The sequence below is a fragment of the Phyllopteryx taeniolatus genome, chromosome 13, assembly GCF_024500385.1.
Source record: "Phyllopteryx taeniolatus isolate TA_2022b chromosome 13, UOR_Ptae_1.2, whole genome shotgun sequence".
Classification (NCBI taxonomy): domain Eukaryota; kingdom Metazoa; phylum Chordata; class Actinopteri; order Syngnathiformes; family Syngnathidae; genus Phyllopteryx; species Phyllopteryx taeniolatus.
In genome coordinates this window covers 23,324,240-23,351,555 of record NC_084514.1, presented here as the reverse complement: position 1 = coordinate 23,351,555, position 27,316 = coordinate 23,324,240, and the positions used below count along the sequence as shown (strand labels likewise).

The window sequence follows — 27,316 nt, the reverse complement described above, 5'->3', positions numbered from 1 at the left end:
AGGGGGGGATACTGTCATGGCCCTGTGTTTTTCTTTATGTTGCAGTGTCTGGGTGGGCGTGGACATCGGTGACGCACCTGTCATGCATTGTAATCATCAGCCTTTTTAGGGGGCACCGTGACAGTGTGTGGGCGTCGGAATATTCACTCGTTTTTGCCCCGTGTTTGCCGCCGTTCTGACCGCTGTCCAAATTTAGGCTCAATACGATTATACCACACGGACCGTTTGTCGTGTCTCCCTGCGTTATCTGTTTTTGATTCTCTCTGGTTGTGAGTTCCTTTAGTTTCGTATGTCTCGCCATCACATGCTCTGCCATATAATTAAAATTGTTCGGACCTCTGACCTGGAGTCTATTTTGTGGGATCTGCCCTTACGGCATTGCCGTTCGTGACACTTTCTTCCGTTTGATAAAATCAGCCTCAGCATTTTTTGTCCGAGGAATGCCAATGACATAGTCAGTTATGAATAATTTCTGATCCAGGACCTGCAATAAATTGTCATGCCCATCTGTACCGTTATTAGATTTTTCGTCTGAAGTTTTAAAAATTTAGAAATTTTATTTTTCAGATGACAGTTAAAATTTATCTTTGCTGACTGTATGCCTGGATCAGCTAAGAATTTCAGCAAGGCTCCTGTGTTCCTTTTTCAACCTATAGTCTTCAAGTCTTGTAATTTGTGCAATTTGTAATATGTGTACCGCATGTGGAAAGCCATTATATCATACCATGTTGACCTAATGACAAATGTGGAGTTTAGTCAATATCACTTCATATGGCAAGCCAAATAGGTGAATGAGCTGACCCGCCAAGCCCTCATGGATGAAATTGTCATCAGCACCGAAATCAATGAGGGCAGAGACTGGTGTGTTGCGAACGGGACCAAAAATTCATGTGGGAACAGTCATATGGGAGGGAAAGCTTTGGGAGGCGTTGGTTTAGCTCACCACGACGCTCTCAGGTCGTGGTGAGCCTGGTCTTTTGGCTTGAGAGTGCAGGTGGCAATAAAGTGACAGGCTGTCTACAATAGATGCATAACCTTTAAGTGGAGGTCGAACCGGGTCATGCCGAGTTGCATTGGCTCCTCTGGTCTAGTGTGGGCTGAAGAGGAGGTGGCAGGGGGTTCAGTGCGCGGAGGAGTCGTGGGAGGTACAGCCCTCGTGGGTGGAGTGAAACTGCGTGTCATAGTTCTTCGCTCACAAGCTCTCTCACGGAGGCGGTTGTCTAGTTTTATGGCTAATGAAATAAAATTCTCGAGGGAGGTGATTTCGTCCCTCATCTTTAGGTTTTTTGGATCACCCAAAGAAAATTCCCCTTAGCGCTGTGTCATCCCACCCGCATTCACTCGCGAGTATCCGGAAATAAATAGTAGGATTCCACGGAACTCGAACCTTGGGTGAGAGCTAGGAGGCGCTGAGTGGCTTCCCTACCCTTAATGGGGTGATCTAAAACTTTCTTGAGTTCGGATATAAATGGGTCTAGTGAGGTGAGTATCGGGGAGGAATTATACCAAAGCGCAGTGGCCCATTTGACAGCTCTACCGCGCAGGAGGTTAATAATGTATGCAACCTTAGATCGGTTGGGCAGTTTAGCAGTTGTAGGTCGAATACTAGTTGAATAATACAGTTTAGTAAAAATTTATTACATGAACCGAGGCCCCCCGAGTAAGGTTCGGGAGGAGGCACATGTGGCTCTTTATACGGGAGGAGGGGTTGAGCAGAGGTTGCGGGCTCGGACAAATTTTCACGGTAGCATCGCTGAGGTGGCTCTGGGAGGACAGGAGGGATACTTGTTGTGTAAGGGGATTTAATGAATCCATGATCTCGTGGAGGGTTTCCTCCTGTCTGCTTATATGGGCGCCCTGGTGGGCGAGCTCTGTCCTCAACGCATCTGTAGTCGCTGGGTCGGTCATGGCTTGAGTATTCTGTCACGGTGCGAAGTCGGAGTGGCTGGAGCAGACAGCGAGGTGGGGAGGGCACGGAAGGTACACTGGAGAGGGGAGAGAACAAAATTGGTGGGTACAGATGCGGGTCATCGGATAATTACTAGCATACCACATAAACCTGGAAGTCCGAGCGCCGGCCAGTGAGTCACAGACAAGTGTCAATACTCAGGCGAAGGTTTGCTGGACTTGACAGGCTTAAATATAGGCAGTAATCATGCTGCTTGAAGACAGGTGCGCTGCACAGGTGATGCTAATTGCTGAGGAGGCAGAGGGGGAGAGAGAGAGTCAAAGTGCAAGCCACCACGCAAGCTCCAAAAGAGGAACTGCAGGGCATGAATCATGACAGTACCCCCCTCTCAACGACGCCTCCAATCGTCCTACCAGGCTTCCCAGGGAGGGTGGCATAGAAGTCCCTAATAAGGGAGTTGTCCAAAATAAGTTTGCGTGAAATCCATGATCGTTGTTCAGGGCCATATCCCACCCAGTCCACCAAGAATTGAAAACCTCTGCCCTGGGGCTGCACACAGGGGGGTGGGGGGTGAGGCGGTACAGCCAGAGGGTACGGGTAAGGGTAACGGTACTGGTGGAGACCGGCTTAAGCAGAGACAGGTGGAATGTTGCATGGATCTTGAGGGATTGGGGGAGTTTTAATTGAACCGAAGTGGCATTAATGAGTTTGGTGATAGGGAATGGACCAATGCAGCAAGGAGCGAGCTCACGGGATTCCGTTTGGAGTGGAAGGTCACGGGAGGAGAGCCAAACCATCTGACTTACCTTGTATTCCGGAGTAGGAGATCGATGAAGATCTGACAGCCGCTTATTTTTCTCCATCAACCGAGTTAAAGCACCCCTGACGTCCTTCCACACAGACTGGACCCGTCGAAGATGCACCCTCAATGCAGGAACCGCTACTGTATGCTCTTGATCTTTAAACAATGGAGGTTGGAAACCGTAACATGCCATAAAGGGAGTCATACCTGTGGCGGAGCTGGTGAGGGAGTTGTGGGCATATCCCACCCACGGGAGGAAGGTGCACCAGGAGACAGGATGGCGAGCAGCGACGTAACGAAGAGCGGATTTCAGGTTTTGATTTGCCTGCTCCGTCTGGCCGTTGGTTTGGGGTGGTAACCGGAAGACAAACTGGCTGCTGCGCCCACTGCCTTGCAGAATTCTTTCCAGACCTGGGATGAGAACTGAGGACCCCGGGCTCCGGCTGCCCTGCCTGGGAACTTTTTGTGCTCCTTTTTTTTCCTTCCTCCTTTCCGCGAAATCCACCTGTTCCCCTGGGTGGACCGGACTGGCCAAATATTCGGAAGCTCAACCTGTTTGCCTCACTTCTGTTCAACACACATAAATCCAACATGCTGTTACTAAAAGTACAGATTAGTGCATATTTGGGTTGAAATTACGGAGAACAGGAACCCCCAACTATATGCATTGTCAGTTCACGTTCATTCCACCCTCACATCACAAGTCAGTCTCCTTTGCCAATGTTTGTCTGTCCTTTGTTTTGTTGTTGTTTCCTGCATTGCTTCCCTTGTAGATTCCCATGTTAGATCTCATTAAATTTTCTATAAAAATTCACTACCTGCATCAATTGTGTGTGTTTGGGTTCGAGGAAAACCCCTCTGGCTGTCTAGAACTCTAATTCATGTACAAACTTAAAATTACAAGACTTAGGAAAAAAGGTTTGTCGTCACTTTGTCCTGAAATTTGATACATCTAAAAGTGACGTGGTGGCCCTTTACTAGATAAAATAGTTGATTTGACCAATTAAGCTTAAAATTGCGCTGGACCGGAAAGCTTACATTTTTATTTGACTCATATACGCTACATGCGCCTATATGTTCTTTTTGTCCAGCAGTGGTTTTCGCCTTGGAACTTTGCCATGGAGGCCATGCCATTTTTGCCCAGTCCCTTCCTTATTGTTTTGTCATGAAGGTAAGGGAGGCCTGCATTTCTTTAGATGTTGTCCTGGGTTCCTTTCTGACCTCCTGGATGAGTCGTCGATGTGCTCTTGGGGTAATTTTTGTAGGCCGGCCACTTCTGGGAAGGTTCCCTACGATTCCAGGCTTTATTCCAATTTGAAGTGTCATTCAAGCATTTGTTTAAAAAATAGTCCATAATATTTTTAAATCTTATATGAAATTAGATGAATGTTGATATTATAATGTGATAACCCATTGACATGTTTACAGAGCCAGTCAGTAACAGGAACCCAGGTCTTGAGGCAAGAGTTTGAGAAGATGCACCAGTACCTGCATGATGAGGAGGCCACTCTGATGTCACAGCTGAATCAAGACGAAGAAGTGAAGGTTCAGAGGGTGGAAGACAAGATAAACAAGATCAGTAATGACATACGAATGCTGACCACCAGTATGAGAGACATGGAAAACGTTATGGAGTCAGAGGACATAATTTTTCTAGAGGTAAAGCATGCACTTAAACAGACAGGGATAGTTACAATTATTATATCTACCATGCAAGAGTGTATGTACACTTGAATGTATGTAAAGTTGGTACATCTTATTTCACACTCCAAATCAATTTTGTATCCTTCGGCAGTAAGATGAGGGAGCACTGTCAGATTGAAAGACAGCCCATTAAGCAGAATAACATCTCTTGAACAACCACTCCCAATTTTCATATTTTAACCAAGTTAAGCCTGGTTCTCCGGTCACCAAACCAAGTTCTAATGTTTGTGATATGTAAAAGCATACAACACACCAATTAATTCAATAGAGCAAGTTTGCATCATTTAAATTGGTTCATAATGTAATTTCACTGCTAAAGAGATATGTCTACACAACTTTCCAAAACATAGCAAAATTCAAGCCACGGGGGTCAGAACTTTGTGATTGACACAAGACAAGTCTCCAGTTACTATCAATTACAGTATTATTTGCACCTTCAAAGTGAAATGCTTTGACAATGTTGCCACTTCAAATTTTCTCCAAAACACAGGAAGTTTATGACAACCTAGTCTCTCGTCAGCTTGGCTGCTTCTTCAAAATGTTTTTGGTATTGATTTGTTGAAAAGTGGGCATTTATGATTTGTAATAACCTCTTTGTCTTCAGTATATTTTCATACTGTAAAATGCACAAATTTGCATATTTCCTCATTGTGGGACTAATAAAGGTTCTCTTATCAAAAGCCAGTGGCGCAAGGTGCTTTACGAGTACTTATAATTAGGACTATTTATTATTTGACGTACAAATTCTTGGTGTTTAAACCCTCTGTACTGATCAGCTGAAAATTTCTTTAGTACACATATCATGATGCACCGAAATGAAAATTGTTGACCGAAAACCGAAACACCGAAGGAAATCATCAATCAATCAAACTTTATTTATAAGCGCTTTTCATACAAAAGATGCAACACAAAGTGCTTTATAGTTATTATAATATAAAAAATAAATAAAACCAGCCAAATACTAATTGTAAAACTAAGCCAATTATAAGTACAAGTTTCATTTATGGCTATGACTGCAGAGCTGCCAACATGTAGAAATTCACCTCCAGAACAATTTGTCTGTATTTCCATATTTTTAAGATTATGTCATGAAAATTGCAGTATATTATGTAATAGGATTAAAAAAATGTGCATACTGTTCAATTTCACAAAAATATATATATACAATTTCAGCTTTTTATGCTGTACAAAAGCAGGCTTCTTTTTTTTCAATGTATTAGCTGATTGAGGGATATTTTTTAAATTTGTTTTCTTTTCTGTCTCCATTCAGAACTATAGGAGTGCCTTAAAAAGGTGAGCATGTTAGGCTAATTTATGAACTCACTAATTGTTTATTGCAACCATACAGCATTCCTAGCGTGCACGCCTTGTCATGTATTGTCTTTGTGCCTGCTTGTGCTGTCATTTTCCCTTGTCTACACAGTTCCTTCCATTGCCGCACTTGCTGGCAACTTATTCTTGCTAGTATTTAGGTGTGGCTTCAGTGGACGGAAGACGCCAGAGTATGACATTGCTTGTCACTATTGTTTCGCTTTGCTAGTTACCAGTAATGGATTTGGCTGATTACTCCATTTCATTCCGCATTCTTGCCGCTGAGAGTGGTTTTGGTGACACGGTGCCCTATGACATTTTTCAGTGGGGACTTAATCCATGAAACAATGATGAACTTGCTGTCCGGGGTGAAACTTCTGTGTTGGAGGAACTGGCAGTTCTGGCAATCCGTCTGGATAATTGCTCTCGAGAACGACAACAAGAGCGAACAGTGGTGTTCTGGAGTGTACCGCCAGTAACATATGTGGTGGTGATATCAACACTGGTGATGGACTCCGTTCTCAATTATCCTCACACTCACATTATCCGGCAAATGGTGGTAGCAGAGGAGTCCACCCAGCTTAGCGGAGGACGATTACCCCAGCAGAACACACTTTGGATGAGGTCTTGACTATGCCTTCATTCCGGTATCCAGTCACATATCATGGATATCACCTCAGGTATCCAGTTGCCCTATTAAACCGTCATCGAGAGCTGGAACCATGGGCACAAAAGAGACAAATGTCTGGCTTCCTATGCTGTCTAAGACTGCCGGCCGATCTTCATGCAAGACTCCAGCTGTCGGGAGATATTTTGTGATGAGGAGGCAGCATTGAAATTACTGCTTTGATAGACTCAGGAGCTGATGATAGTTTTGAGACACTTGAATTATATAGACTAAATTTCCCTTGAGGAGCTTGAGGTCGAAGGACAACCTAGCAGTTGTTATGAATAAAACTGACTCGCTTGCGATGAAACTGTCCAGTAATCACTACAACATGAGATGCTTTTGGTCTGCTCGCAGACTAAGCTCCCATCACACCCGTTGGGCCCTGTTCCTGACCAGATTCAACGTCACCATTATTTACCAACTCGGGTCTTGGAATGTCAAGCCAAGTGCCCTTTCCCGGATTCAGTCTTTCTTTTGATGATCCCTCTCTGGAGATGAGATGATGATTGTGGCCTGAGGGGTGGGGGTGCTCCAGTGGGAGGTGGAAATGAGGGTGGCTGATGCTATGTAAGATGTTCAATTTCCTGTGGAATGTCCGAAAGACATTTGTTCCTGGGGACTTGAGGATGGAGGTGTTATAGTGGGGACATGGATCGAAGGTGGCATGCCATCCTGGAGTTAGGCATAAACATTTCCTTATTGCTCAAAGGTTTTGGTGCCCTGCACTCTAGAAGAACATCCGTGACTTTATCTATGCCTGCTTGGTCTACGCTAGAAACAAGTCCTCTCATCCCTCTCTTGCTGGTCCACTGCACCCTTTGCCTGTCCCGTCCCTCCATGTCAATGCAATGTCTGTGGTAGTGATCTTTTTCAAACTTCTCCTTACTCTCTACAAATATCTAAACACAAAAATACACACCGACGTCAAATAAATTTATACTGTATTTACTAGACAAGTGGACTTGCTACATAAACTATTTCAGGCATCGTCATGTCATGTTTGAAAATGAAAAGATGAAATGTTCGGGAATAAGGATTCACTAGTAAATACCAAAATACACAATGGTACATGATAGGTTATCTTGATTGGTGTGCCATGAGTGTCCCTCCTGCAAGGATGTTGGAAAAAGAATGTGTGCTTGACAGAACTTCGTCATCTTAAATAACATTGTGATTGTCTTAGGACTCCTTACAGAGCAGAAGAGTCTCAAGATGAATTTGGAACTCTGCTAGATGTGCCAAAGTACCAAAGCTGCATCCAATATTATGTTTGGGAGAAGATGCCGATAATTATCCAGTACTGTGAGTAAAGCTGTAGTGTCCCATGTGCTTTTTAAATTGTTTTATTTTATTTTTTTTAAAGAAAACACAAACCAATTGTGATTAATTGTAAAACAGCAACTGGAATACATGGTTAACTAGCTAGCTAGCTATCTGTGTCCCTGTACAGAGAACTGACCAGACATACGCGAAATACTCCAAAAACAGCACGATCACTATTTTGACAGTTTTATTCATCTATTCATCCCTCCATCCATTTTCTGTGCCGCTTCTCCTCACTAGGGAGCGGGCGTGCTGGAGCCTATCCCAGCTATTATTGGGCAGGAGGCGGGGTACACCTTGAACTGGTTGCCAGCCAATCGCAGGGCACAAACAAACAAACAACCATTCGCACTCACATTCACACCTATGGGCAATTTAGATTCGTCAATTAACCTACCATGCATGTTTTTGGGATGTGGGAGGAAACCGGAGTGCCCGGAGAAAACCCACGCAGGCACGGGGAGAACATGCAAACTCCACACAGGCGGGGCCGGGGATTGAACCCCGGGCCTCAGAACTGTGAGGCAGACGCTCTAACCAGTCGCCTACCGAACCGCTCAGTTTTATTCATACACATTAATTTCACAATTGAATCCCTGCTCTATTCTAAGGCTGCCACTAACCATTATTTTAAAAATCGATTCATCAGTCGATGATTTTTTCAACTAATCAATGAAACGGATAAAAAAAATCTCTCTTTATTAAAAAACAGGATGTCAATTCAAATACAGAAAGGTGCACCCATAGCTCTTAAAGTAATAAATTATGAATAATAATAACATTAAGAATAATAATAATAACAACAATAAAACATAAGCATTTGTTGATGTCAAATAGTTTTACAATCGGCCATGGACCAATACACACATACAAAAACATACAAACAAATGTATGCTATACAATATCACTAAATATAGGCTATTAAAAGTGTACGAAAGTTATATTTTGGGTTGTTTATAAGGGATCTGAGCTGTCAGAAAAATAAATAAATTATAAATAATTCAGAAAACTGTTATACATATCGCGGCACGGTGACCGACTGGTTAGAGCGTCAGTCTCACAGTTCTGAGGACCTGGGTTCAATCCCCGGCCCCGCCTGTGTGGAGTTTGCATGTTCTCCCCGTTCCTGCGTGGGTTTTCTCCGGGCACTCCGGTTTCCTCCCACATCCCAAAAACATGCATTAATTGGAGACTCTAAATTGCCCGTAGGCATGACTGTGAGTGCCAATGGTTGTTTGTTTCTATGTGCCCTGCGATTGGCTGGCAACCAGTTCAGGGTGGATGGATGGATGTTATACATATATACTCAAAAATTTACAATTATCCCCCAAAGATGACTCAATTACACACATCCATCCATCCATTTTCTGAGCCGCTTCTCCTCACTAGGGTCGCGGGCGTGCTGGAGCCTATCCCAGCTGTCATCGGGCAGGAGGCGGGGTACACCCTAAACTGGTTGCCAGCCAATCGCAGGGCACATAGGAACAAACAACCATTCGCACTCACACTCATGCCTACGGGCAATTTAGAGTCTCCAATTCATGCATGTTTTTGGGATGTGGGAGGAAACCGGAGTACCCGGAGAAAACCCATGCAGGCACGGGGAGAGCATGCAAACTCCACACAGGCGGGGCCGGGGATTGAACCCGGGTCCTCAGAACTGTGAGGCTGACGGTCTAACCAGTTGGCCAACGTGCCGCCTCAATTATTATTAGTTATTCATCCATTTCCACAAAAATGTGAAAAATGCACAAAATGTGTTCCAACACCTAATGTTGGTTTACTGTTCAGCAGTTTTGTGCCATCTTTGAATAGTATTTTTTTATGGAAGAGGGCACTTGTTTGTTTTTGATTGCTTCAAACCCTTGTTGAGCCGGCACTGGTTAGCACATCACAGTTCTGGGGACTGGGGTACAAATCCCGGCCCCGCCTGTGTGGAGTTTGTGTTCTCCCTGTGCTTGGGTGGGTTTTCTCCGGGCACTCCGGTTTCCTCCCACATCCCAAAAACATGTGTGGTAGGTTGATTGAGGACTCTAAATTGCCCGAAGGTGTGAATGTGAGTGCGGATGGTTGTTTGTTTATACGTGCCCTGCGGTTGGCTGGCGACCGGTTCAGGGTGTACCCCGCCTCCCACCCGTAGATAGCTGGGATAGGCTCCAGCAGTCCGTGACCCTAGTGGGGATAAGCGGTAAAGAAAATTGATGGATGGATGGAAACCCTTGTTAATGAGCGGATCTTTTATACGTCGTGGAGAAATCTGTCAAACGTCTGGAAACTGTTGTGCGTATTCTGATAGTTGATGACTTCAAAATTATAGCATATAAATATAGCATTTATTTTAAAGAACACTATATTTTCCTATATATACAATGGTAGGGCTGCAACGACGTATTTTGAGGACTTCGAGGACAAAAAAATTCGTTTTTTCTGCTTTCTTAAATCATTCACTGCCAGCCCTCTCAGTTTCATACTATTTGTATATACAGTAGCTGCCTGTTAATTGCAGGAAAGAGTTAATTGTGAAGCTTAACAGAGCAAACGCACAATGACAACGTGCTTATATCATCAATGCAAGGTGCACATATTTGATTCAAAGAGCGGGTTCTTTTTTTGTAGGTTTGTATTTATTTTCATTTTTCCATTTCTAATTGAACTGGATTGTTTGATTGTTTGTATATATCATTTAATGTTATATTGACAAAGATATTTTTTAATGTATTGTCAACTTGAATAATGTGTAAATTAAAAAAAAAAAGGAGAGGGAAAATGGCAAAAATGAACTAATTTGCAAACCGCGTTAAACACAACAAAGTAGATGGCGATGACGTCAGAGAAGATAAATGTGAGGGGGGAAAAAGATGAAATGCCAAAAGTGCATTTGAGACTGAGCAGCAAGGTGAACACCGAATTGCTCATATCTATCACAGAGCAGTGACTGCAATTAACTTGTTACGCTGTCATATTTGGATTTGTACAACACTACAGTGATCGGGTGTTTCTTTGAACAATATTTAGTGACATAAGTTTGAATTGTGCTCACTTGTCGTGCTGCTGTGTTTACTGCTTTTTTTCTGTGACTATTGTTGGGTACTCGCAAATTTGATTGACAGCTGTGGCTCATTTCTTTGATGTCTGTTACATTTAGTACCTAATGACGTTCCTTAAGTGCAGCTTTGATTAATAAGGTGCTTACAGTTCTTATGTTTGGAGCCTGTGGAGAAGCATTGTTTTTGAAGTGGCGCACTTGTTTAAATGTTTGAGTACTCATTTGGCACGTCAAGTTTGCTATGAGTTTATCCAAGCGTGTTCCATGGCATTAATTTACGCCTGCAGCGGAGGTCGGCCAACCATTAAGATTGTTTCACGTCGTTCCAAGCTACGTATTACTATTAAAATACTGGTTGATGTTATGCCATTGTGTAATTTGTATATATTTGTGCTTTCTCCTTGTTTGAGTTTAGTCAGCTGTTCTATAAGATCAGAAATGCACAGCCATGAACCTATACTATACCTCTCACATGCTAAAATGCTAGCTGCTCAAGTGAAGGTGCAAATGGTTGTTTGTTTGTTTGTGCCCTGCGATTGGCTGGCAACCAGCATAGGGTGTACCCCGCCTCCTGCCCGATGATAGCTGGGATAGCCTCCGGTACGCCCGCGACCCTAGTGAGGAGAAGCGGCTCAGAAAATGGATGGATGGACTTTTATTTGTTTGAAATTGCCTCACTGAAACTGTTTAGAGACAAGAAAATATAGTTTGGTGCTCAATGTGAATTTAAGAGAAAAAAAACAGTTGATTATCTAAAAAAGAAAACCAATTGGTCGCTACTTATTAAATGAAATGGCTTAATTTTTCTTGTGTATTCATAATTGCTCTTTAACCAAGCAGAAATTAAGAAAATAAATGTAATTTAATTAAAATTACAAATAAAAAACAATCTAATTTATCCGAGTACTCGATTACTTATTACTACAAATTTTAGTAGGATACTCAAATGCTAAAATATTCGATAGCTGCAGCCCTATACAGTGGCTATAAAATGTCTACACACCCATGTTGAAATCCATGTTTGGGGGGGGGGATGATATATCCTGTATCTTCTCCTGTACTACCACAGCCATGTTAAATGCTTACAAAGGAAAGGTATCATGCATCTCAGGTTCTCACTTCATCTGTTCTTTGATGGAAAAAAAGTAGCAGTCATCAAATCACCAAGCAGATCTGGATCTCTCTTTTACACTTAAAGAAGCATGGACTCAGTGGTCTTTCCTTCGATAGGCAGTAATTTTGGATATGGTATTTGTAAGTCTGTCCAGTACTTCACTCTTTAATAAATGAAATAAAAAGCTATAACAAGGAAAGGCCAATTTGAATTAAACGGTACAAACAACCCCTCCTTGAGCCGTCACCTTGTCGTGGTGGAGGGGTTTGTGTGTCCCAGTGATCCTAGGAGCTAAGTTGTCTGGAGCTTTATGCCCCTGGCAGGGTCACCCATGACAAACAGGTCCTAGGTGAGGGACCAGACAAAGCACGGCTCAAAGACCCCTAATGATGACGACAAACAATGGACTTCGTTTTCCCTTGCCCGGACGCGGGCCACCGGGGCCCCCCACTGGAGCCAGGCCTGGTGGTGGGGCTCGAAGGCGAGCGCCTGGTGGCCGGGCCTGCACCCATGGGGCCCGGCCGGGCACAGCCCGAAAGGGTAACGTGGGTCCCCCTTCCCATGGGCTCACCACCTGTGGGAGGGGCCATAGGGGTCGGGTGCAGTGTGAGCTGGGCGGTGGCCGAAGGCGGGGACCTTGGCGATCCGATCCCCGGCTACAGAAGCTGGCTCTAGGGACGTGGAATGTCACCTCTCTGGCAGGGAAGGAGCCCGAGCTGGTGTGTGAGGTCGAGAAGTTCCGACTCGATATAGTCGGACTCGCCTCCACACACACCTGGGGCTCTGGTACCAGTCCTCTCGAGAGGGGTTGGACTCTCTTCCACTCTGGAGTTGCCCATGGTGAGAGGCGCCGAGCAGGTGTGGGTATACTTATTGCCCCCCGGCTCGGCGCCTGTACGTTGGGGTTCACCCCGGTGGACGAGAGGGTAGCCTCCCTCCGCCTTCGGGTGGGGGGACGGGTCCTGACTGTTGTTTGTGCCTATGCACCAAACAGCAGTTCAGAGTACCCACCCTTTTTGGAGTCCTTGGAGGGAGTGCTGGAGAGCGCTCCCGCTGGGGACTCCATTGTTCTGTTGGGGGACTTCAATGCTCACGTGGGCAATGACAGTGAGACCTGGAAGGGCGCGATTGGGAGGAACGGCCCCCCCGATCAGAACCCAAGCGGTGTTCTGTTATTGGACTTCTGTGCTCGTCACGGATTGTCCATAACGAACACCATGTTCAAGCATAAGGGTGTCCACATGTGCACTTGGCACCAGGACACCCTAGGTCGCAGTTCGATGATCGACTTTGTGGTCGTGTCATCGGACTTGCGGCCGCATGTCTTGGACACTCGGGTGAAGAGAGGGGCGGAGCTGTCAACTGATCACCACCTGGTGGTGAGTTGGCTCCGATGGTGGGGGAAGATGCCGGTCGGACGTGGCAGGCCCAAACGTATTGTGAGGGTCTGCTGGGAACGTCTGGCAGAATCCCCTGTCAGAAGGAGTTTCAACTCCCACCTCCGACAGAACTTTGCTCATGTTCCGGGGGAGGCGGGGGACATCGAGTCCGAGTGGACCATGTTCCGCGCCTCCATTGCTGAGGCGGCCGACCGGAGCTGTGGCCGTAAGGTGGTCGGTGCCTGTCGTGGCGGCAATCCCCGAACCCGTTGGTGGACACCAACGGTGAGGGATGCCGTCAAGCTGAAGAAGGAGTCCTATCGGGCCTTTTTGGCCTGTGGGACTCCTGAGGCAGCTGATGGGTACCGGCTGGCCAAGCGGAATGCAGCTCTGGTGGTCGCTGAAGCAAAAACCCGGGCATGGGAGGAGTTCGGTGAGGCCATGGAGAAAGACTTCGAGGCTTCGAGGAAATTCTGGTCCACCATCCGACGTCTCAGGAGAGGAAAGCAGTGCACCACCAACACTGTGTATAGTGGGGATGGGGCGCTGCTGACCTCGACTCGGGACGTTGTGAGTCGGTGGGGAGAATACTTCGAAGACCTCCTCAATTCCACCGACACGCCTTCCCATGGGGAAGCAGAGTGTGGGTTCTCTGAGGCGGGCTCTCCTATCTCTGGGTTTGACGTCACCGAGGTAGTTAAAAAGCTCCTCGGTGGCAGGGCCCCGGGGGTGGATGAGATTCGCCCGGAGTTCCTAAAGGCTCTGGATGTTGTGGGGCTGTCCTGGTTGACACGCCTCTGCAACATCGCGTGGACATCGGGGACAGTGCCTCTGGATTGGCAGACTGGGGTGGTGGTCCCCCATTTTAAGAAGGGGGACCGGATGGTGTGTTCCAACTACAGGGGGATCACACTGCTCAGCCTCCCTGGTAAGGTCTATTCAGGGGTGCTGGAGAGGAGGGTCCGTCGGGAAGCCGAATCTCAGATTCAGGAGGAGCAGTGTGGTTTTCGTCCTGGCCGTGGAACAGTGGACCAGCTCTACACCCTCGGCAGGGTCCTCGAGGGTGCATGGGAGTTCGCCCAACCAGTCTACATGTGTTTTGTGGACTTGGAGAAGGCGTTCGACCGTGTCCCTCGGGGAGTCCTGTGGAGAGTGCTTCGGGAGTATGGGGTACCGAACCCCCTGATACGGGCTGTTCGGTCCCTGTACGACCGGAGTCAGAGTTTGGTCCGCATACTCGTTCCCGGTGAGGGTTGGACTCCGCCAAGGCTGCCCTTTGTCGCCGATTCTGTTCAGAACTTTTATGGACAGAATTTCTAGGCGCAGCCGAGGCGTAGAGGGGGTCCGGTTTGGTGGCCTCAGTATTGCATCTCTGCTTTTTGCAGATGATGTGGTTCTGTTGGCTTCATCAAGCCGTGACCTCCAACTCTCATTGGAGCAGTTCGCAGCCGAGTGTGAAGCGGCTGGGATGAGAATCAGCACCTCCAAATCTGAGACCATGGTCCTCAGTCGGGAAAGGGTGGCATGCCATCTCCAGGTCGGGGATGAGATCCTGCCCCGAGTGGAGGAATTCAAGTATCTTGGGGTCTTGTTCACGAGTGAGGGAAGAATGGAACGGGAGATCGACAGGCGGATCGGTGCAGCGTCTGCAGTGATGCGGACTTTGTATCGGTCCGTTGTGGTAAAGAAAGAGCTAAGCCAAAAGGCGAAGCTCTCAATTTACCGGTCGATCTTCGTTCCTACCCTCACCTATGGTCATGAGCTGTGGGTCGTGACCGAAAGAACAAGATCCCGGATACAAGCGGCCGAAATGAGTTTCCTCCGCAGGGTGTCCGGGCTCTCCCTTAGAGATAGGGTGAGAAGCTCGGTCATCCGGGAGGATCTCAGAGTAGAGCCGCTACTCCTCCGCATTGAGAGGAGCCAGATGAGGTGGCTGGGGCATCTGATTCGGATGCCTCCCGGACGCCTCCCTGGTGAGGTGTTCCGGGCATGTCCCACCGGGAGGAGACCCCGGGGACGACCCAGGACGCGCTGGAGAGACTACATCCTTCGGCTGGCCTGGGAACGCCTCGGGATCCCCCCGGAAGAGCTGGATGAAGTGGCTGGGGAGAGGGTAGTCTGGGCGTCCCTGCTGAAGCTACTGCCCCCACGACCCGACCCGGATAAGCGGTAGAGAATGGATGGATGGATGGATGGACGGTACAAACAAAGTGCATGATTTGCATTTTGTTAGCCTAAAAACACAATTCCCCTAGTAATTTTTTTTACTTTTAGGAAAACAAGAACAAAACGACACATTAAATAAAGAAAAATAGTCCAGTTGCCTTGATTCAATTTATGCAGATCAGCATGACCTGGATGACTGGGAATCTATACAGACTAGGGGTGTAATGGTTTTTGAAAACCGTCCAAACCGTTCAGTTGGACTGTTGCAGTTTGGTTTGCATGTGTCCCATTCGATTAATTTTTCATTTACTTATGAGGCCACTCAATTTATGGATGTACAGTCCAGGGAGGCAGAGCCTCACCGATATGTGAGGAGTAAAAAGAAATATTTTTACATAAAACTCTTACATTTTAGTTCTATGGTAAGGGCTGTGATTTTATACTGATTTTCATTTTTAATCCAATAATGTCCATGATTTAATCATTAAAATTGCAGAATTTGCATATTTCTTGTTCAAATAATTACCTGGTCAGGATTTGAAGTGAGGCAGCAAGCTGCCAGCCTTACCTCAGATTGCGCAATCGCTCACAAAAAGCAGAGGTAGCACAGAGCAACAGCACCATCTATTGGTAAAATTACTGGACCAGGATGCCTCCTGAAGTCCACGATAATCTCTCCAGTCTTGAGCGTGTTCAGCTCCAGGTTGTGTCGGCTGCACCGAAGCTCCAGGCGCTCCACTTCCTGTCGATACGTAGACTCGTCCCTGTCTTTGATGAGGCAGATGACTGTGATGTCTTCTGCAAACTTCAGAAATTTCACAGCCGAATGCGTTGAGGTGCAGTCGTTTGTGTAGCGAGAGAAGAGCAGCGGAGAGAGGACACATCCTTGGGGTGCTCCGGTGTTGGTGGTGCGTGTAGATAAGGTTGTGTATCCCAGCCTCACCTGCTGTGCCCTGCCTGTCAGGAAGCTGTAAATCCACAGGCAGATGGCAGGTGAGACGCTGAGCTGGAGAAGAAGAAGAATCACCTTTTATTGTCATGAACATGCATGCATGTACACAACATTTGTTCTTTGCATTTAACCCATCACAGTGAACACATACACATGTTAGTGGAACACACTGGAACAGGGGGCAGCTGAAGCACCAGGGGAGCATTTCGGGGTATCAGTGTCTTGTGCAAGGACACCACAGCCGTGAGTCCAGGGGATGTTGGCGGATGGTCCAGTCAGGGTCTTGAACCTAGGTCCTCCACGGTGGCAGGCGATGATCTTAACCATTGGTCCACGGCTGCCCGCTTGGAGCCTGGAGGAGAGCAGTTTGCGGATGATGGTGTTGAACGCTGAGCTGAAGTCCGCGACCAGACTGGTATTACATTTGGATTGATTTGCTTATTATTGTCTGTAACAACACAGACAGAATAATTAGCAAACCATCAACACCAAAATGTTCACAATCATGAACCAATGTTTCATAAACGACTGTATTCAGTAGTTTAATTAATCAACACAAACAAACCACCTTCACATGAGGCTCATCAATAATATTAGCTAGCATACGAGCCTAAATAACAAGCTAGCAAAAACTGACATTGGTAAACAAATACAGTATGCGCACTAGCACTTCACACAAGTGATATGTCGTCAAACTCACCATTTGGCATTTACACACACAAAAATGTTTTGGTGAATACTGGCAAATTGTCACGGCAAAGCAGACTACATGGGCTATTTGTAGGTGCATATGGAGAGAAGCAAAAACAAACTTTCATTTTCACTGTAAATGCTCCCTTAAATAAGGTGCATTCTCGTATTGCCAACAAAACAGGACATCTCAAAAAGAGACGAAAAAACACCATCAATAAATTAAACCCAACAACAACATCAACTCTAAAATATCAACAGATGGTACCAAAGTAATACTTTTATTGCTTTGATCTGAGCAAAAAAACACTGTCGTGTTTAGACGAATAAACACATAAAACCTCTCCATCAGACTGTCAAAACATGTCACAGTTTGTCTATTTGTCTGTCTTACAAATGTTTGCCTCACAATAAATAAAAAAATAAACAAACAAATAAGACTGTCACAACCTGAGGAAAGTGACTACGGGTCTTCCCACCCAGTCAGGTGAATGAAGGCGTCGAAATGCAAAATGGGCACACAACATCCACTACATTTTTTTTTTTTTTCAGTTTTCTGTTCGGTTGTTAGGTCAAGCAGAAAGGAGGAACTGTATCCCTTTTATCCCAGTTTTACTGTGTCACAGTGAACTTTTTAATCTGCCGCTGTGGCTTCTTTGTATTTTGATGGATATTTATTGAGAATCAAAGTCGATCAATCAAACAGAACAAGGTTTTTAGATGGGAGTGACAAAAAAAGGACAGAGTGAAAAGATAACTAAATAATATAACTAAATATAGGAAAAGACAACAGAAGACAGCACTAGCTGTAAACAAGATGAGGAAAGTAAATCATTATATAGCTAGAACAATGACACATTAGATATGATTGGCATGAGAGGGGAGCCCCTACGCCAAGCAGCCATCCACCCCAAGGAGCACCGCCATGAAGCTAGTGAAAACCCACCTCCCCCCTGTTACTATGACTGCCAGGTCCCCAACTGGCAGTCATTGGCTCAACCATGTGTATAAGTGCCCCCTGAGTGGTGTGGTGCATTAAAATCTGGAGTGGCCCGAGACACTGGGGGTGTTAGGTAGTGCTGCCACACAGCCACCCACCCACCGCCCCCACCTTCGCCCACCCACTCAAGACCCACCGCCCCCCAGAGATGGATGGATGTGGTGCATTAATAGGAAGGGGATGAGTGTGTGTAATGCATTAAAATCTTGGGGGAAGGCAGGTTGGAGGGGCAGGCAGGGTGAAGGGGCAGGACACCTAGACCGGGAAACAGCACTGACGTACTGAAACCCGGTTCGACACCTGCACCTTCCCGACTCCACATCAGCCTCCCAAGAAACCCTGAATATGTGTATGTGCCTGGAAGTGACGAGTGAAAAAAGAACAAATATTTACAGTGAATGGTGTAAAAGTGTGCTGAGTGAGTGATTAAGAGACATGGTTCCTGCAGGTCGGGGCCCCTCAGGCGGGACAACTATAAAGAGCGAGAGGGCAGCCCCCACCAAGCCCCGCAGCATGGACCCCCGGAATTCCCCCTCCTCCCATTCCAGCCAGCACCCACTCCTTTCAACAAAGGACTTCCCTGTGACCACCCCTAATATGGGCACTCAGCTTCAGAAATTTAGAAATAAAGAGGCCTGTTGAATTAAAAGTTAAAAAGTTAAACGAAAAGCGGCACGGTGGGCGACTGGTTAGAGCGTCTGCATCACAGTTCTGAGGAACGGGGTTCAATCCCCGGAACCGCCTGTGTGGAGTTTGCATGTTCTCCCCGTGCCTGGGTAGATTTTCTCCGGGCACTCCGGTTTCCTCCAACATCACAAAAACATGCATGGTAGGTTGATTGAAGACTCTAAATTGCCCGTCGGTGTGTATGTGAGTTGGCTGGCGACCAGTTCAGGGTGTACCCCGCCTCCTCCCCGATGATAGCTGGGATAGGCTCCAGCACTCCCGCGTCCCTAGTGAGGATAAGCGGCTCAGAAAATGGATGGATGGAAAGTTAAATTAAAATCTTTCAAATCCAAGAAGTCTCTTTGCCTTCTGTTAAACTAAGTAGTCATGTGTACAGTATTTCTTTTATTCAGTGCCATGAGCTCACATATTGTAAATGTGAATACTTAATCCAAACGTGTTATTATGTTTTACCTTCAGAATCCATTCTTGCTTCAATGTTATTATACGTCACCAATGTCTCTTGATCCTCAGTTCCGGTGACCTTGGACCCCAACACAGGCTCAACATGTTTAGGTGTGTCTCCTGACCTATCCAGTGTGTTTGTGTGTGACGAAAAGCCTCTTCCAGACAACCCTGAGAGATTTGTGAACCCAAAGGGCATCTTGGGCTCAGCTGGATTCAGCTCTGGGAGCCACCACTGGGAGGTAGAGGTCGGAGATAACAGTCAATGGTCTCTTGGCGTGGCCAACGAGACTGTCAAAAGAAAGGACTCATTGAGATTGGATGAAAACCCTGAAGAATCTGGTGATGGCCTGTGGACTGTGTCTCTCTTCTCTGGGGAGTATTATGCTTCTCCTGGCCAAAGCGCACCTCTCACACTGAGGAGAAGGCCATACAGAGTCAGAATTCAACTGGACTGGGAGAGAGGGTGTCTGACTTTCTCTGATGTCAATGGCAACACTCTTATCTATAGGTTTAAAAAGCAATGGACTGGCACACTAAGACCCTACTTTTCCACCACCTGTTCCAAACACCCATTGAAAATCACTGAAGCGAGTGTGACTATTGCTACTGAATAGCATTATATACACATTTAGCTCAGAACCAAAAGAAAACAGTTTTGGAGAGTTTGCATGTTTGAAGGTTTATAACAATGGTAAAACATTGCAGACTGGACTCATAAGCACAAGAACAGAGGTGTTGTATGAATAAACATGTTTTAATGCAGGACTCATTTGCCGGAAGACAGTCCAAAGTTCAACCCCAATTCCAATGAAGTTGGGACTTTGTGTTAAGCATAAATAAAAACAGAATACAATGATTTGCAAATCATGTTCAACCTATATTTAATTGAATACACTACAAAGACAAGATATTTAATGTTCAAACTGATAAACTTTATTGTTTTTAGCAAATAATCATTTACTTAGAATTTTATGGCTGCAACACATTCCAAAAAAGCTGGGACAGGTGGTAAAAAAGACTGAAAAAGTGGAGGAATGCTCATCAAACACCTGTTTGGAACATCTCAATGGTGAACAGGCTAATTGGGAACAGGTGGGTGCCATGATTGGGTATAAAAGGAGCTTCCCTGAATTGCGCAGTCATTCACAAGCAAAGATGGGGTGAGGTTCACTTCTTTCCGAACAAGTGTGTGAGAAAATAGTCGAATAGTTTAAGGACAATGTTCCTCAACATACAATTGCAAGGAATTTAGGGATTTCATCATCCACGATCCATAATATCATCAAAAGGTTCAGAGAATCTAGAGAAATCACTGCATTTAACCGGCAAGGCCGATCCCTCAGGCAGCACTGCATCAAAAACCAAAATCAATGTGTAAAGGATATCACCACATGGGCTCAGCAACACTTCAGAAAACCAATGTCAGTAAATACAGTTTGGCGATACATCCTTAAGTGCAACTTGAAACTCTACTATTCAAAGCAAAAGCCATTTATCAACAACACCCAGAAACGCCGCCGGCTTCTCTGGGCCAAAGCTCATCTAAGATGGACTGATGCAAAATGGGAAAGTGTTCTGTGGTCCGAGGAGTCCACATTTCAAATTGTTTTCGGAAATTGTGGATGTCGTGTCCTCTGGGCCAGAGGAAAAGAACCATCTGGACTGTTATGGACGCAAAGTTCAAAAGCCAGCATCTGTGAGGGTATGGGGCTGTGTTAGTGCCAATGGCATGGGTCACTTACAGATCTTTGAAGGCACCATTAATACTGAAAGGTACATACAGGTTTTGGAGAGACATATGCTGCCATCCAAGCAATGTCTTTTTCATGGACGCCCCTGCTTATTTCAGCAAGACAATGCCAAACCACGTTCTGCACGTGTTACAACACCGTGGCTTTGTAGTAAAAGAGTGCAGGTACGAGACTGGCCTCCCTGCAGTCCAGACCTGTCTCCCATTGAAAATGTGTGGCGCATTATGAAGCCTAAAATACGACAACAGAGACCCCGGACTTGAACAGCTGAAGCTGTACATCAAGGAAGAATGGGAAATAATTCCACCTACAAAGCTTCAACAATTAGTGTCCTCAGTTCCCAAAAGTTTATTGAATGTTGTTAAAAGAAAAGGTGATGTAACACAGTGGTAAACATGACCCTGTCCCAGCTTTTTTGAAACGTGTTGCAGCCATAAAATTCTAAGTTAATGATTATTTGCTAAAAACAATAACATTTATCAGTTTAAACATTAAATATCTTGTCTTTGTAGTGTATTCAATTAAATATAGGTTGAACATTTGCAAATCATTCTATTCTGTTTTTATATATGTTTAACACAACATCCCAACAGTGGCACGGTAGCCAACTGGTTAGAGCGTCTTCCTCACAGTACTGAGGGGTTCAAATCCCGGCCCCGCCTGTGTGAAGTTTGCATGTTCTCCCCCTGCCTTTTTTCCGGGCACTCTGGTTTCCTCCCACATCCCAAAAACATGCATGGCAGGTTAATTGAAGACTCTAAATTGTGGTGTGAATGTGAATGGTTGTTTGTTTATATGTGCCCTGCGATTGGCTAACAACCAGTTCAGGGTGTACCCCGCCTCCTTCCCGATGGTAGCTGGGATAGGCTCCAGCACTCCCGCGACCCTTGTGAGGATAAGAGGCTCAGAAAATGGATGGATGGATGGACAAAGTCCAAACTTCATTGGAATTGGGGTTGTAGTAAACAAATCCAAGCAGTAGACTAAAGGCGGTGTCAACAAGTACAGGCAAAAGGTAAAAAACAATGGCAATTACAACGGCGTATGAAAGGCTGGAATGAATGAGAAAAAAGCGATAGAACTAACTGGCATAGAAAGGAAGTAAAGGAAATGTGCCACCAATGAGACACATTAGGGAGTAGTGTAAATAATTACAAAGACTTTGATTACCAGTGTTTCAATAAAATAAATAAATAAAAAGCGTTATGTGTTTATAATGGTGAGAGGGTATGGCAAGAGGATTTGCACTGCACTTCCATCTGTTGTAAATGTGCAATTCCTCAATTCAAACTCATCCAGTATGAAAAATCTCAACCTTTTAGATTTTAATTAATCAATCAGTCATCAATAATAAACACAAAAGGACATCAATGCAAAGAAATAATAATAATAATCATCATAATTTTACTCAAGGGAAAAAATTAGGGGCGGCACGTTGGACAGCTGGTTAGCAGAGCTGCCTCACAGTTCTGAGGACCCAGGTTTAAATCCGGCCTCACCTGTGTGGAGTTTGCCTGCGTGGGTTTTCTCCGGGTGTTTATAGGAATGTTTTACCATTTTTTCAGAAGCACATTTGTGAGGTCACACACTGATGTTGGACGAGAAGGCCTGGCTCACAGTCTCCGCTCTAATTCATCGCAAAAGTGTTGGTGTCACGACTCTGTATAGTCCAATCAAGTTCATCCACACCAAATGCTCTCATCCATGTCTTTACAAACCTTGTTATGTGCACAGTCATGTGAGAAATGGAAAAACTGTTCCCACATGAAATTGTCCAAAATATTGGTTCCTCATGTCCAGTGAAAGGAACTCTGAAGGATTCAGCATACCAAGAGCTTTTGGACAATTCTTTGCTCCCGACTTTGTGGGAACATTTTGAAGAAGATTTTAATTAATCAATCAGTCATCAATAATAAACACAAAAGGACATCAATGGAAAGAAATAATAATAATTGTTGGATTTATCTTACCCAACATTATAAAAAATAGACACAAAAGGAATGAAGACGCTGGTTTCTTTTTCTCATGAGGAGGGCGTATGGGAGATTGTTCAGATCACAGCCTCTCAACACGCTCTAAACAATCCCCCCCCTCGCTCCTGCATTTATTTGAAATAGGAGGGATTTACAAATCATAATGTTCTAAGCAATAAGACACAACACAAAATATTTGATAATAAGAGGGTTTTTCCCAGACATAGTATTCTAAACAATAAGACACGACACATAATATTTGATAATAAGAGGGTTTTTCCCAGACATAGTATTCTAAGCAATGAGACACAACACAAAATATTGGACCAACACTTGTCCCGACCCGACCACATCCGATCACGTCCTTGGTCCAGGCACCCTTCCATCGGATGATGCTGAGTCATCTTTTCGAAGGCGAGACATCTAAAATCGTCCATAATACTAATGCAAGCTAAGCAAATAAATGATAACTTCTAGAATATATTTAACATTTCCCTCCTGTTTATCATGTATTTGCACAAATTCTCATATCATCTTACAGTCACTTCATTTCGATTTTTAATTGTAGAATCATTTTTATGAAACAAATACATTTACACTCAGAGTAAACTTGTCATACATGAATGTTGTAGTTTAAACATCGTAATCACCTGGATCAGGAAACAAATCAGGTAAAACAACATCATCATCATCATCGTCATTATTATCAACCTCCAATAAAGGATAAATCTGCTCCATACGGTTCCATGTGGGTTATGGCTGTGGTGATTAATTTACTGATTAATGCCAGAATGCATGGGATACAACAACATCCACACAATGTCAGAATGGCTGCAAAAACAGCAATTGATATCAATATTGGTGAAATTAGGGTTTTATATTTACCAAAAACGTCCATTCAGCTGTTTCACAAGGAGTGTTGATTGAGGGTCCGTAGACCATCGATGGCTCTGGTCAAGCTGCCATCTGAAGCAGTATTGTTTGTTCTCCAAACATACCGCAAACACCTCCCTCTCTTGCGAGGAGCATGTCGACAGCTATGCGGTCTTTGGAACGTCCTTGAGCTGCTCGTGCACAGCTTCCAACCCACTCTGAGTCCAATTTCCTAATCTCTGTACATTGAAGTGGATATAGTTTATCCCATCAACATTTTTATTAATCGTACACCAACAACATATGAAGTATTCAAATCCTCCTGCAACTTGGTCAGCTAATTTGTATTGATTAGGAACCCCACGAGGAACACCATGTATGTTTTATGTTGGATAATTTTGCCTCTGCCAGGATAAATCTCTTTTTTGTCAAGTATGTCCAAAACACACAAGGAATTTGTCTCCGGTAGTTGGAGCCGCTCTAGTACAACAGACAGTCAATTTACAGAACACTTTGGAGACATAAAGACATTGACAAAAAATAATTGTGCAAAAAGATGCAGTCCTCTAGCAGCAGTTTGAATGACTAATATCGCAATAGTCCGGTGCAAAGATCATTGTGCAAAGGGCGCTGAGACTTCAAGGAGTGTATGCGGTTTAAAGTGACGAGTAGTGCGATAATCTGGGACAATGGTTGTGCAAATGTTGCAGATGCTCCTCAATCAGTGTGCAAATGGAATAATACAATCTTGTGATAATTGTGCTGGAACTATGCGCAACAAAGGCCTGGGACCCATGCAAACAACACAATCTTTTCTCGCTACATTTGCTGCTTGTTCCATCAATAGTAACCAATTGTTATTTTGTCCTGAAACTCCTGTGACAACAAGGAACCAATCATCAGTAGTTATGTTGTTAACCATTAAAATTTGTCTACCTTTCTTTGAAGTTTTCAATGGCATTTTTGGTTTAACACGGTTCCTATAACACAATACTACTTGGAAGTGGGGATCTTTTCCACCAGAATAGGCCCACAAGCTCACTATCAAACACATTGGGTGACTTGTATTTCAATATTAAACTATGGGCCGTTTTGCTTATGTTAAACTTCTTTCTTTGTTCTTTTGCTGTTCTTTTTGACCAACTGGACCAATCATAACCTGTTTCACCAATAAGGTGTTTCCATTCAAAACCTATAGTTGCATACCAGTCATATCTAAATCCCCAATTCTGCCCATTCTCTTGAGCATCATTGGTGAGAGCCGCATATGGAATTATGATTAAAGCAGCTTGATTTTGGGGGCACAAAATATTAAACCGTTTTGCCGCATTTGGAGGCCATGCCCACAATTTTGATCATCAGCTGTACTCCTTTTGATACGAGTTAATGATTCAAAAATTTTTTTTTTATTATTATTATTGGGTTTGTCATATTGGTCCAGTTGGTAGGTGATTTTCTATCTAAAAAATGGGTTTTATCATTGAGGGTGGGACGTCCCATGTACCACAAAAACAAAACCAACATCATAGTAGCCAAAGTTGCTACGTAACAACTTATCGAATCTCATAACCAACGTGGGTGTGCCTTTCTGCTGAGTTCTCACTAAAAGGGTTGGTGTCTTTTTTCTTCACTGACCAGCAAGCGTTTTCAGAATCTACACATCTGCTCCCGCTTCGTTATCAGACTTTTGCTCACCTTCCCTGTTTGAGTACTCAGCTGAAATGACTCTTACAGTGTGTTAAATGAACCCACGTGTTTCTTTCTGCTATTTTTTAGGGCTGTAAAGTGTCAATCTATCTGTGCCACCATCCCTCCGGTTGAGACGTGACACAGCATGTCTCAATATAGCAGCCCATTTGAATAGTTTTTTTTTTTTTTTTTTTTCCTGTGCTAATGTAAATTTCATTTTGTAGTTTTGCACTTTGTTTTTCCCAATAATTGCGTTCTTGTTGTGGAATACTCATATTGGCTATCAGTATAGATTGTACCATCTTTATTTATCATTAGTTTGCATGCCTCGATTAATGCTACTAATTCAGCAGCTTGTTCAGCCAATTCCTGTCAATCATGCTGCGTGCCTTCATCATTAAGGGTATTAGTGTGGCTGGATTTAAGGTTGTGCATCGCTCAACAGTCAAATGTGGTTCTGATAGCAAGATGGCAATGCAAGATAAATGTCTTGCAGGTGATTTGCAATAGGAGAGCAGACACTGTATGTGGGACCTTTAGGGTGAACTGCTCTCTAGTTGAAAAATAAGCTATTGGTCTTAGCTTATCACCGTATTGTTGTGTAAGTACGGAGGTCATGCAATAGCTTTTACAATCTACCATTTGAATGAATGTTTTATCATTAAATTTGGAAGGCCTAGCGCAGCACTGGAGACCAAATGTTGTTTAATGTCACAGAAGGCCTTTTCTGCCTCTGTACTCCATTAAACAGGTGATGTCATTTTAAGGTTGTTTTCATATATTAATTTTGACAATGGTGCAACAATTTCTGCATAGTTTGGAATCCATGCTGTACAATAATTTGTCAGACCTAAAAATGATTATTATGTTTCTTCGTCTGTGGTTTAGGATTTTTTAAGACTATAGCTCTCCTGTCTTCTAATATAGTCTTTCCTCCTATACTTAAATTATGGCCTAGATATTTAACTTGTCTTTTACATCATTGCAATTTATTTTTGTTAACTTTATGTCCCTCTTCTGTTAGATGATGCAGTAAGGTCAATGAATCTTTGCATGTGTCTTCATCTGTAGATGCCAGAAGACATGCGTGTTGTCATAACTTGTGAATAATTAGTTAGACTTTCACAGTAACCTTGCGGTAATCTAGTAAATGTATATATATATATTTTTTTTTTTTCAAATGTGAATGCAAACCAAAATTGACTGTTATTTTCTATTGGTACTGAAAAGAATGCATTAATGCATTAATGCATTAATGTCCACTACTGTAAACACAGTAGTGTCTGGTCTTAATGAATTTAACAATGTGCGTGGGTTTGGTACGCATGCTCTGTATTACTGCAGCTCATCACATTCTTTTTTATCTTCTATTTTTGTGATAAGCTCCAAGGCTGCAGACAACAGCCTTTCCCACGTTTAACGGTGGCTTGTCTTTTATTTTTTATATAATTTGATTCCTGCAACGCGGCTATTTTTTGTGTATTTAACCAACCATTAAAGCCGTGTTCGGTTATCCCTGTCTCTAAATATAAAATTTTATCAGGATCCTGTTTCTTTTTTTCTTTTAAATTTAATTTAATGAACCTCCAACCTTTACACTGCAGTGTATTCCTGTTTTTTATTTTACTACTTCCTTTCCCCATTTGAAAGAATTTGGTTCAGTGTAATACTACCTAGGGTAGTCTAGAACACTGTTTCTTTTCAGTAGGACGGTGATTCAAATTTACTTTCTGTGGTAATTCTCACTTCAACTCTTTCGAGTGGAGAATTCTTGCCTTTGCATCCACAAAAGTCCACCGTTTACTTTCCCACTGTTTTGGTATGGAATGA

General features: G+C 44.1%; 1 protein-coding gene across 4 annotated transcripts in view; it reads left to right on the top strand.

Annotated features, from left to right (window-relative positions):
* Nucleotides 1–26,999, top strand: part of LOC133488143 (E3 ubiquitin-protein ligase TRIM35-like) — a 47,337-nt gene extending 20,338 nt beyond the window's left edge. For 2 of the 4 annotated variants that reach the window (XM_061795673.1, XM_061795672.1), the window contains 4 exons: nt 4,140–4,370; nt 5,686–5,708; nt 7,580–7,698; nt 19,267–26,999. In XM_061795673.1, coding sequence (XP_061651657.1) covers nt 4,140–4,370; nt 5,686–5,708; nt 7,580–7,698; nt 19,267–19,814 — 921 coding nt within the window. In that variant the 3' untranslated portion in view covers nt 19,815–26,999. Of the gene's footprint in view, nt 1–4,139; nt 4,371–5,685; nt 5,709–7,579; nt 7,699–11,316; nt 12,887–18,514 lie in introns of those variants that run through there. The other 2 variants (XM_061795674.1, XM_061795675.1) reach the window with 2 other exon arrangements.
* The last annotated feature ends 317 nt before the right edge of the window (nt 27,000–27,316 follow it).